Genomic DNA, 12712 nt, shown 5'->3' with positions numbered 1-12712 from the left:
GGAACTCATATTGTCTACAAAAGTCAATATATGTAAATACGTTCTATCTTGCTTACTTTTTGAGATATTTAAAAAAATGTAAAAAAAATAGGGAATTTATTTTAATTTTTTTAAAATATCTTGGAAAGTAATGAAAATTCAATATCATTATAAATAATCTTTTTTGTAGGAAATAAGATTGTCTACAAAAAATAATATAAAAAATTGCTCTGTGTATCTTCATTTTTGAGATATTTAAAAAAATGTAAAAATGAGAGAGATTGTTTATATTTTTTTAATATATCTCGAAAAGTAAGGGAAATACAATATCCTTGTATATAACTTTTTTTGTAGAAAAAAAATTGTCTACAAAACATAATATATAAAAAATTACTCTATCTATCTTCCTTTTTGAGATATTTTAAGAAATGTAAAAAAATGAGGGAATTTGATTTTTACTTTTTTAATATATCTCGAAAAGTAAGGGAAATACAATATCTTTGTATATAACCTTTTTTTTGGAAATAAAATTATCTACAAAACATAGTATCAGTAAAATCGCTCTATCTTGCCAACTTTTTGAGAAATTTTAGAACATGTAAAAAAAGGTGAGTATTTGATATAATTTTTTAATATATTTTGAAAAGTAAGGGAAATACAATATCTAAGTATATAACTTTTTTTGTTGGAAATAAAATTGTCTACAAAACATAGTATTTTTAAAAACGCTCAATCTTGCTTTCTTTTTGAGATATTTAAAAAAATGTAAAAAAAGGTGGGTATTTGATTTTAATTTTTTAATATATCTCAGAAAGTAAGGGTATTACAATATCTTTGTTTATAACTTTTTTTGTAGGAAATAAAGTTGTCTACAAAACATAATATTTGTAAAATCGCTCTATCTTGCTTAGTTTTTGAGATATTTTTAAAATTGTAAGAAAGGTGGGAATTTGTTTTTTTTTTTTTTTTTTAATATATCTCGAAAAGTAAGGGAAATACAATATCTTTGTGAATAACCTTTTTTGTAGCAAACAAAATTGTCTACAAAACATAATATAAAAAAATCGCTTTTAATCTTTTAGTGTATGAAAAGAAAATTATAAGAGTGAAACTGATCAAAGAGAAGAAAAGGAGAGTATTATGCAAAATAAGAAAAAGTTAGTAGATGAACTGTTATATATTGAGCATGACAGATCAAGGGAGGAGAGAATTGTTCAAAGAGATATAGTGAACCAGGCGAGGGAATTAAGATAGCAAGGAAGGAAGGTGATAATACGTTATAGAAAATTGGAAATAGACGGAGTGTTGTATAGATGGAGTGATAGAGAAAAGAAGCTAGTGAAGGAGAAACAGAGATTTTATATGACAGAGGAGAACAGGAACAAGGTGGAAGGGAGAGAAAAAAGAGAAACAAGAAGAGGCAAGAAGGAGGAGGGAAAAAACAGAAGGGAAAAAGTATAGAGACAAAGGAAGGGAGAAGGGTGAGAATAATGGCATGGAATGTAGCAGGGATAAGGAACAAGGAGAAGGACTTTTGGTAATATTTGGAGAAATTTGATATATTGGGACTGCAGGAGACGTGGTTAGACAAGAAGGGGTGGGAGAAGACGGAGGATTCATTTCCAAGGAATTACAGCTGTATAGTGCAAGAGGCGAGGAAGGATAAAATGAAGGGTAGATACAGGGGTAGAATGATTGCTGGAGTAAGAAAGGATTTAGAGATTGTGAAGGCAGAGGCAGGTAAGGAGGGAATGATACAGCTTGAGATAAGGATGGTGGAAGAAGAAATTTGGCACATAATAATTGTATACAACAGAGGGGGAGAGAGGGAAAAGCTGAGAGAAGTGGAGGAATGCATAGAAAGGAAGGAAGGAAAGAGGTTGCTAATAGTGGGTGATTTCAGCGCAAGGATTTCGGATAAAGGAGGAGCATGCTGGATGGGGGAAGAGGAGAAAACAAAATCAAAGGACTGGGTGATAAACGCACAGGGGTATGAATTGCTGAAGATGGTAGCGGAGAACAGTCTGGGGATACTGAACGGAAGTAAGAAAAATGATGAAAAGGGGGAATGGACTTTTGTAAGCAAAATAGGAAGCAGCGTTAAAGATTATGCGATAACGGATGAAGAAACATGGGATGAGATAGAAGAAATGCAAATAGGAGAGGGAACAGAATCGGATCACATGCCGATAGAAATAAGGATAAGGGAAAAAATAGCGGATAGTCTAGAGGAAGGGAAGAAAAAGGATAGGATCGAAATAGAAGACTGGTCAGAGGAGGGAATAAGGAAGTTTAGAGAAAAGCTAGAAGGTGTAAAGTTTGGTAAAGAAGGAGTGCAGGAAGAGTTAGTAGAATTGATAGAGAAAGTAAAGAGTGCAGTAACAAAAAAGAGAATAGAATCAGGTAGATGGGGAGAGGAAAGGAAAAAATGGTGGGATAGAGAATGTAGAGAAAGTAAAACGAGCCTGAATAGAAAACTGAGAGGATTTAAGGAGGGAAAAGCTGAAAGGATAGAATATGTTGAGGAAAGGAAAAGACACAAGAGAAAATGCAAAGAGAAGGAGGAGGCATATAGGCAAACAGAAATTAGGAAGGTTATGGAAATAAAGGATGAGAGGGAGATTTGGGGATACATCAGAAGGGAAAGAGGTAAAAGAAAAAGGATAGAAGAGAATATAACAATGGAGGAATGGAAACAACACTTTATGAAGCAATATGAGGGGGCGGGTGAGAGGAAACGACAGGAGAGAGGGATAGAGATAGAAGGAGAGGATACGAAGGAAATAGAGATAGGAGAAGGGGAACAAGAAATAAGGAAACTGAAGAAAAAGAAAAGTCCGGGTGTAGATGGGATAAGAAACGAGGTGTGGATATATGCGAGTAGGGAGGTTAGGGAGAAATTAAGAAAAATCATAAATGATATATGGAAAGGTAAAGGGTGGCCAGAAGAATGGAAAGAAGGAATAGTATGTCCAATTTTCAAGAAGGGAGATAGAAAAGAAGTAGGTAACTATAGAGGAGTGACATTGATGTGTACAGCATACAAGATATATGCAGCGATAGTGGAAAAGAGATTAAGGGAGGATGCAGAAGGGTTAAAATTAATTCCAGAAACACGATCAGGATTTAGAAAAGGTAGAGGGGGAATAGATAATATATATATTTTGAAGACGGCAGTAGAAAAGGCAATAAACAAAGAGAAAGGAAAGCTTTTCGTAATGTTTGTAGATTTGAAGGCAGCCTTTGACAGGGTAAATTGGGAGAAATTGATGGACTATTTGGAGAAAAAGATGGTGGGTAAAGATATAATTTACAACGTAGGGAAGATATATGAAGAAACGAAGAGCAGGGTAAGAGTAGGGAAGAAGATAACAGAGGAGTTTTGGACTGAGAAAGGTGTGAGGCAGGGGTGTCCCATGAGCCCACTCTTCTTTATTATATTTATTGCGGACATAGAGGAATATTTGCGGAGAAGACCGGAGGGAGGAATAACGATAGGAGGGAAGAGAATATCCACCTTGGCGTACGCAGATGATCTAGCGATAATAGCGGACACGGAGGGGGAACTAGAAAAAATGATGGAAAGCGTGGGGAGATATTGCAAGAGGAAGGATCTGGAAATAAATACGGAAAAAACGAAGGTGATGATGTTCAGTAAGGGAAGGAGCAGAAAGAAAAGAGAGTGGTTCTACAATGGGAAAGAGATAGAGGAGGTAAGGGAGTTCAAGTATCTAGGATACACGTTTAGGTACAATAACAAGGAAGAGTCGCATATTCAGGATGTAAGAAGGAGAGCAGCAGCAGCTATGGTACAAGTATGGAGCATTGGAGAGAGGAAATTTGGTGGAGACTTTAGGAGGAGAATGGTAATGTTCAATGCGATGGTAAAGAGTATATTCATGTATGCAGTGGAAATTTGGGGGTTAGAGGGGAGGAAGGAGTTGGAAAGAATACAGGAGAGGTACTTAGGTAATATACTAGGACTGGATTTAAGTGTACCGGGATATTTGATAAGGGAGGAAACGAAGGTGGAAAGAATAGCAGTGGAAGCAGGAGTAAGGGTGATTAAGTATGAAGAAAAGATTAAGAGGGCGGAAAATGAACTTCTGAGACATTGCAGGAGAGAGATGGATAGGGAGAAATGGGAGGAAACGAGAATGGGTAGATTGAGGAAAAAAATGTATGAAAGAGCAGGACTAAACAGATGGGAAGCAGAGGCAAGAGATAATAATGGACAGAATGTGGCAGAGATATGGAGAAATAAAGTGGTAGAAGAGGAAAGAAAGGAAAGGGATAAAAGGATAGAAGAATCAAAGTACAACAGAGAATATGGAAGATGAAGAACAGAAGGGATACCAAAATATCTGCAAGAAAAAAGTAAAGGGAAAAAATTGAAAATGATGGCAAGATTCAGATTAGGGAATGAATGGAGGGCAAGCAGATACTGGATAAAAGAGGATGAGAAGATTATATGCAGATTGTGTGGGATAGAGAAAGAGACAGGAATGCATGTGATGAGGGAAGGTAACTATTCGGAAACGGAAGAGAGGATAGAAGTGTTGATGGGAGAGGAGGGAAAGGGGATGGAATGGATGAAGGAATTATGTAGGAGGAGAAAACGGTGTTAAGAGGATGTGGTAGTAAGAAGAAGTTAATAAAGGTGTACTTGTGTATAGGTGTAAATGTAAAAATGTATATTTGTAAAGAGGTATTATATTAAAACGGGTCGACGCACCCCATGTATCCTGAAAGGGAATCATTATTTTAAATAAAATAAAATAAAAAAATCGCATTATCTTACTTACTTTTTGAGATATTTTAAAAAATGTAAAAAAGGTAGGAATTTGTTTTTTATTTTTTTAATATATCACGAAAACTAGATGAAATACAATATCTATTTACAAAGATACGAAATATTTTGAAGATTATTACATCGGATTTTTGTTAACTAAAAATTTTTCTATAATGCAGTAAATCTCCAAACATTTTTAGATTGCTAAATAATATACAATGTAATTCTCACATTTTCCTTGTAATTCAATCAATTTTAAATGGCAAATTTTATTTTCATTAAAGATATAAGAATTTTCTAATGTATTAGCATATCATTTTTGTAATCCTATAGTTTTTCTCTAATGCACTAAAGAAACATACAAACTATTACTATATGCGAAAATAACATTCATTTTTTAACATAAATACTCTAATATAATCGATTTTGTGTTATTGGAAATATATGTATATTTAAAAAACGAAATATTTCGAAGATTATTACATCGGATTTTTGTTAACTAAAAATTTTTCTATAATGCTGTAAATCTCCAAACATCTTTAGATTGCTAAATAATATACAATGTAATTCCCAAATTTTTCTTGTAATTCCATCGATTTTAAATGGCAAGTTTTCTTTTCATTAAAGATATAAGAATCTTCTAATGTATTAGCATATCATTTTTGTAATCCTGTAGTTTTTCTCTAAAGCAGTAAAGAAACATACAAACTTTTATTATATGCAAAAATTACATACATTTTGCAACATAATTACGGTAATATATTCGATTTTGTATCATAGGAAATATATGTATTTTTAAAAAAAACGAAATATTTTGAAGATTATTACATCGGATTTTTGTAGGCTAAAAAATTTTTCTATGATTCAGTAAAACTACAAACATCTTTAGATTGCTAAATAATATAAAATGTAATTCCCACAGTTTCCTTGTAATTCAATCGAGATTAAATGGCAAATTTTCTTTTCATTAAAGAAATAAAGAGTAGGATACATTTTTCAACATAAATACTCTAATATAATCGATTTTGTGTCATTGAATATATATGTATATTTAAAAAAACGAAATGTTTCTAACATTATTACATCGGATTTTTGTAAACTAAAAATTTTACTATAACACTGTAAATTTCCAATCATCTTTAAATTGCTAAAAAATGTACAATGTAATTCCAACATTTTTCTTGTAATTCAATTGATTTCAAACAGCAAAATTACTTTTCATTAAAGATATATGAATCTTCTAATGTATTAGCATATCATTTTTTTAATCCTATAGTTTTTCTCTAAGGCAGTAATCAAACATACAAACTTTTATTAGTTGTGAAAATTACATACATTTTGCAACATAAATACTCTAATATAATCGATTTTGTGCCATTGGAAATATATATATATACATATATATATATATTTAAAAAAACGAAATTTCTCGAAGATTATTAAATCTGATTTTTGTAGACTAAAAATTTTTTCAATTACGCAGTAAATCTACAAACATCTTTAGATTGCTAAAAAATATGCAATGTAATTCCAACATTTTCCTTGTAACTCAATCGATTTTAAATGGCAAATTTTCGTTTCATTAAAGATATAAGAATCTTCTTATGTATTAGCACATCATTTTTGTAATCTTATAGTTTTTCTCTAAAGCCTTAAAGAAACATACAAACTTTTATTATATGCGAAAATAACATACATTTTGCAACATAATGTCGGAGACCAACGGTGAACGCTGCTTTAGTTGCGGAGGGTTGAACCATCAGAGACGGAGTTGTCCACTTAAAGATAAAGGAACAAAGTGTTTTAAGTGCAACGATTTCGGCCATATTTCGATAGCTTGTCAGAAGAACGAGAAGCAACGGGACGCGTCGGAGAAAGTGTGTGGTGTGAGTGTGGAAACCAAAGGGAAGTGTGTAAAAGAGGTGCAAATGGGAAATAATATAATTACAGCGTTGATAGACACGGGTAGTGACATAAGCTTAATAACAACAGAACAATATTTTAAGGTAGGCACACCGGAATTAAGTAAAGAGATTTTGCGTTTTCAAGGTGTGGGCTCTGATCTAATTAAAACATATGGCGTGGTAGAAACGAGTATTATTATCGATAAGAAAATGTATCCGATCAAAGCTCACGTAGTTTCCGATGCTCTTTTAGATCATAGTTTACTAATAGGCAATGATTTTTTGCGGAAGATGAGTGTAACGATAGACGCCGGTAAAGTTTCCATTAGTGACGCGAACGAGGTTGCGAAGACAGACAACGAGGTACGACCGTAGCGAAATAGATCTGTCTCATATTGCAAGTGTGGAAAAAGCGAAACCGTTGGTAAAAAATCATAAACACGCGGAACAGAAAACACAATGTTCGGAAGAGAGTGTTGAAAGTGTATTACCTAGTGCTGAAGTTGAAAAGTGTAAAGGGTTCGGTAAAAAAGAAGAAATTGTGTCCCCAGTCAAGGATGAGATCATGGAACAGGTAGTCAAAGAGGGACCAAAAGAAGATGTACATGAAGGGATAGTGATTAGAGAAGGAATGATATCGGAACCTGTTAGAAAGATTCAAGAGAAAATGGAAATCAAACCAGAAACGGAAATTGTCGATTTGGTAAAGATAACAAGGGAAGAAATCAAGGAGGAGATGCCAATGATGGATGTAGGTGAAGGTAAACTTGAAGAACATGTAGTGATTGCAATAGTATTTCCAGATGAAGTCGAAAAAACAGTAAAGATTGAATCCACGAAAGAAGAACATGAAAGGTATTGGAGACGTACGAAAGAAGCTGTCCTAAAAGCGCAGATGGTAAATTATAGATTGATCAATAAAAAGAGAACTGCCGCTATGCGATATAAAGAAGGAGATCTGGTTGCGATACGACGAACGCAATTTGGACCGGGATTGAAATTACACCCAAAATATTTAGGACTATATGAGGTAATTACGGTGTTAAGGAGCGATCGCTATATGGTGCGGAAAGTGGGGGAACATGAAGGTCTATATATAGCATCGACTGTAGCCGATTCGATGAAACCATGGACTCAAGAGGCAGAAGAGATGTGTAAGGAAAACGGTTAAAGCTGATCGTATACAGCAATCCCATTCGTACGATAATTATCGTACGCGTACGATAATTTGAGGTCCTGTACCATCCATTTGGAATTTCGAAAACTTAATGACCTTTTTTCTTTTTTTTTTTTAGTCAACAAATTTTGGAAAGGTGCACCCCCACCCCAACCGACACTCCTACCACCACCCTTACCGCCACCCTTACCACCACCCATAATATCGGTGGTTAAGTGACGTGTTTCACGTTCCGGATCTTCGCACTAATCTATTATCGGTCGCAAAGATAACGGACAAAGGTTTTGAGATTAGGTTCGATAAAGATGTCGTTTCGGTAATCGACCGTGACGGTACTGTGAGGTTGCAGGTGAATCGAATCGGCGATTTATACTACGTACGCGAACAGGAACAGGCTGAATGCAACGAAATAGCAGAACGAAGCGACTGCACAGGACAAATAAACACACTGGAGACATAGCACCGCCGCTCAGGTCACCTCAACGTACAAGATCTTAAGAGGGCCGAAAGATACAAAGCGATACGGGGGTTGAATCTCGGGAATTGCAGGGATTCGTTGGATTGCGAGGTATGTATTCGAGGCAAAATGACTAGAACAGTCTTTTCAGCAAAACCGAAGGGTGATCGCGAGCTGTTGGAGGTTATTCACTCGGACATATGTGGACCAATGCAAGTGGAATCTAACAGTCGAGCCAGGTATTACATCACGTTCATCGACGAATATTCCAGGTGGTGCGAGGTACGTTTTCTGAAAAACAAAAGCGATGCCTTTGAAGCATTTAGGGAATATAAGGCCTCGGTGGAGAACATGATGGATAGAAAAATAAAGTTCCTGCAATCAGACAACGGGAGAGAATTCGTGAATTCAAAGTTCAATCAGTACTTGAAGAGGAATGGAATTCAGCGGCGTCTCTCCGTGGCGTACAACCCAGAGCAGAACGGTATCGCCGAACGGAAAAATAGGACTCATGTCGAGATGGCGAGGTGCCTCCTCATACAATCCGGACTGCCGGCGTCTTTTTGGGCCAAAGCGGTCTCGACCGCTAACTATATTCGAAGTAGGTGCCCGACAAAAAGTTTTGACGGTCGGACACCGCACGAGTTGTGGATTGGAACAACGCCTGACGTAAGTTATTTCCACGAATTCGGAGCTAACGTGCTTTATCTCGATAGATCGCCCGGAAAGGGGAAGCTGGAACCTCGAGCCAAAAAGGGAATTTTCCTGGGATACGCAGTAGATGCCAAAGGGTACAGAGTATAGCGTCCCGAAGAAAGAAGCGTCATAATAACAAGAGATATCGGGACTCAGGGTACTCGCGAGGCGACGTCAGAGTCCGCTAGCATGGATTTCGCCCCGGAAGAGGAATCGGACTTGCATCTGGAGCGTGCTGGAGTCCCGGATTCCAGCTAAATCGAAATCCAGCTGGGTCCTGCGTCGGTGGAGACCGAGGGGGGCGGCGTCGACGAGGAATGCGCGGTTGAGGACGACGTCGGTGAGGAAGGCGCAGTTGAGGACGATGCTGACGAGGACAGCGTGGTCGAGGTGGCGGCAACACCGAGACGAGATCCCAGAAGGCCGATCATATTAAGGACCGGCAGAAGGGGAAGACCTCGGAAAATGTTCCATGTGCGACCAGAGGAAGCCGTACAAAGCGGATGCTGAGCATGCATCGTTGGCCGAAGTACCCATGAGGGCGGCTATTTCAGGTCCAGATGCCGAGGAGTGGTTTCGCGCTATGGCGAGCGAGATCAGGTCTATTCTGAGAAATGACACATGGGAACTGGTTGAACGTCCTGCGGGTCGACAGGTCATCGGATCTCGCATGGTACTACGGAACAAGTACGATCCTGATGGTACGCTGATTAGGAGAAAAGCAAGGGTCGTGGCCAGAGAATTCGCTCAGAAGCCAGGCATTCATTTCAACCAGACTTTCGCACCAGTCGCACGTTTGAGCTCTATACGCTTGTTGGTGGCTCTGGCGGCGAACGAGGGGATGGAAATGCGGTCTGCGTACTTGAACGGGGCACTAGAAGAGGAAATCTACATGGAGGTGCCGAGTTCGTTGTCCAAGGCGCTCGAGCTAATCGGCGAAACAGAGACCGAGAGGAGCGACATTGGAATAAAGGCAAGAAGCATGCTGAAGCCTTTGCACACCGGGGACAAGGTTTGTAGATTGAAAAAGGCGTTATATGGATTACGCCAGGCCGGGAGAAGTTGGCATAAAAGACTGGATGACGTCCTGAGAAGATTTAGAGCGAGACCCACCGAGTCGGACTCGTGCATATACAGACTCGAGCAAGGGGAAGAGTCATTGTCAAAGATCTTGGGGAACCGGAGTACTGTTTGGGCATAGAGTTCTAGCAAACGGTCAGAGGAATAAGCATGCGTCAGGAGGGGTACGTGCTTGAGATCCTAGATCGTTTCGGAATGGGCGAGTCGAAGCCCGTTGGCACTCCACTGGACATAAACACCAAGTTTACGGAGCTTGAACGACCCCAGAACGGGGAGGAGAAGAGCCTCCCATATCGGGAGTTGATAGGGTCCCTGATGTATCTGGCTGTAGCAACAAGACCGGACATCGCACATGCTGTCAGCGTTTTGAGCCAGTTCAACGACAAGTTCGGACAACGCCACTGGGTGGCGGCAAAGCGCGTTCTTAGGTACGTGAAGGGAACGGCTGACTTGGGTCTACATTTCAGTCCATCGAGAAGGCCATTGACAGGTTACGTGGATGCAGATTGGGCTGGATGTACAATAGACCGGCGATCCTATACGGGACAAGCGTTCATCCTTAGCAGAGGGGCCATTACTTGGGACTCGAAGAAGCAGAGGACCGTTGCCTTATCATCAACTAAGGCTGAGTACGTGGGACTGGCCGAGGCTGTTAAGCAAGCATTGTATCTAAAGACGATACTGACCGAGCTTGGTTTCGCGACACTGGCCAGGGCTAGGATATTGAACGACAACATGGGCGCACTGAAGTTGGCGCAAAACCCGGTATTCCACTCTAGGACCAAACACATAGACGTCAGGCACCACTTCATACGAGAAGCGCTCGAAAACAAGCAGCTGGAGGCTGCATACGTTCCTACTGAAGACATGGTAGCGGACGTGCTTACGAAGGCATTGCCCGGTAACAAGTTCCGGCGATGCGCGGAGATGTTGGACGTTGGAAGTCATTCGTCGTAGTTTGCGGGGTGGACCCGCATCTCGAGGGGAAGTGTTGGTAATTGGTGTGCCGGTGCACACGGCGATATGTGGTCCATTTATAACTTTTCGAAAGGGTAATGATGTGTGCGCGCCCTTCTGGCTCGAATAGGCATTCTTTTGTATTAGGGCCTAGGTCCCTTTTGTCTTCCCTTCGTTCTTCTCTTTTCTCATCGGTACTTCGTTCGAGTAACACATAGAAGTGCGAACTCTCTCTCAACTATTGCGTTAACTTACTAACATTTATTGTGGGCTAAAATATAATTTTTGTTTTGAAATAAGTTTGTTCACTATGAAAAATTTTCGTATGATTTAAACTCGATAAATGTTAAGAATAGCGTATATAAGAGACGTTATGTCTTCTCACTCCGTCACCCCTACTCTTTACCCCTACTCCTCCTATGGGCCGCACAGTCCCTTAGTACAGGGTGCTGTTGCGTCCTGTCGGTATTCTGTATTCTGTATTCGGCCTAGCTCGAGGCTTATTCAACAGTTCTTCTTTTCACTGTTTTTATAATAAATCTTACTTTTAATATTAACTCTGCGTTGTCTTATTTATCAGCCATACCTTAACAGGGTATAAGCCCCAGACACGCTTACACTACGCAAGTGAACGAAAGTTAATTAGTTTATTAGTGAATTTTGAAAGACAGAAATCTAACCTAGTTATCGCCGGTTCGCACGTGTGTGTACTTGCACCAGTGTTCCATTGAGTAAGGAAAAGAAGTAAACACCTGCTAAAATCTCAGCTTCAACTACTTCAGAAGCAGCCAAAAAAAAGAGAAAATATACAGACAGAAATCCACGTATCGGTACAGCGTTGGCACGAGGAGATAAGAATACGCAAAGAACAATGGAAGGTGGCAAGAACAATGAAAACGCGAACATGGGTGAGACAAAAGAGCAGGGTAGTCAAGGGCTGCTAGCTAGTCTAGGTGAAAGTAAGTACATATTTGATAACTGTTTTCATCGAAAGTGTGTTTGAAGAAATATAATAGTAAAATATATATATTAAAAAAAATAAGTAAGTACATCTTCGATAACTGTTTCTTATCGAAAGTGTGCTTGGAAAATTAATAATAAAGTATATATAAAAGAAAAAAACGTAGAAAAGGTGTGCATGGCTCTGATCTCTTGTAAATCTTCATTCTTTCTTCTCTCTCTCAAAATCGTGTTACAATTTAAAACAATTTAAAAAAAAAAAAAAAAATACATAACAGGGTTTCCGTTCAAAAAGTTGAAATTAAAAAAAAGGGGAAGAAAAGGAAGGAAAAATATTGAAAGTTGCGTCACATAAAAATTTCTAGAACAATAGATACGAATGCTTAAACGTATTCGAACTAGAAGACGCTGTTTACCTACACACGAGGGAGAGGAAGAGAGGAAGAAAGAAAGGAAAGATAAAGGACAAAGTAGGGCACATATACGTTTGAAACACACATCAAAATTATATCACACGACACAAGAGAGAGAACATAGTGCGTTTATTTATTAATATAAAAAAAAAAAAAAGAAAAAAAATATATATATATATATATAAAAAAAAAATAAAAAAAATAATAATAATAATAATAAATAATAAAAATAAAATTAAAAAAAATTTTAAAAGAAAAAAAATTTTTAAATAAAACAAAAATCAAGGAAAAAACAAC

At 38.0% G+C, this 12712-nt stretch overlaps 2 protein-coding genes across 2 annotated transcripts; both read left to right on the top strand.

Moving 5' to 3' along the window:
- The first annotated feature begins 3691 nt into the window (after positions 1-3691).
- Positions 3692-4466, top strand: LOC149030757 (uncharacterized). Its single transcript, XM_089178032.1, has one exon. It carries the CDS (start codon positions 3786-3788, stop codon positions 4317-4319), a length of 534 nt encoding a protein of 177 aa, XP_089034158.1. The 5' UTR covers positions 3692-3785; the 3' UTR covers positions 4320-4466.
- Positions 4467-10280: 5814 nt separating this feature from the next.
- Positions 10281-11042, top strand: LOC149030756 (uncharacterized). Its single transcript, XM_089178306.1, has one exon. The coding sequence runs from the start codon at positions 10281-10283 to the stop codon at positions 11040-11042; it is 762 nt and encodes a 253-aa protein (XP_089034432.1).
- The last annotated feature ends 1670 nt before the right edge of the window (positions 11043-12712 follow it).

Source organism: Polistes dominula, unplaced genomic scaffold (genome assembly GCF_049000335.1).
Source record: "Polistes dominula isolate Pdom_NZ unplaced genomic scaffold, Pdom_raw_medaka contig_77, whole genome shotgun sequence".
NCBI lineage: Eukaryota > Metazoa > Arthropoda > Insecta > Hymenoptera > Vespidae > Polistes > Polistes dominula.
Note: the sequence above shows the minus strand (reverse complement) of the source record. Positions and strands in the feature narration are given on the sequence as shown.

Excerpts from the sequence above, each read along its gene's own strand:
- LOC149030757 (XM_089178032.1), top strand. The coding sequence starts at position 3,786 with ATGGTACAAGTATGGAGCATTGGAGAGAGGAAATTTGGTGGAGACTTT.
- LOC149030756 (XM_089178306.1), top strand. The coding sequence starts at position 10,281 with ATGGGCGAGTCGAAGCCCGTTGGCACTCCACTGGACATAAACACCAAG.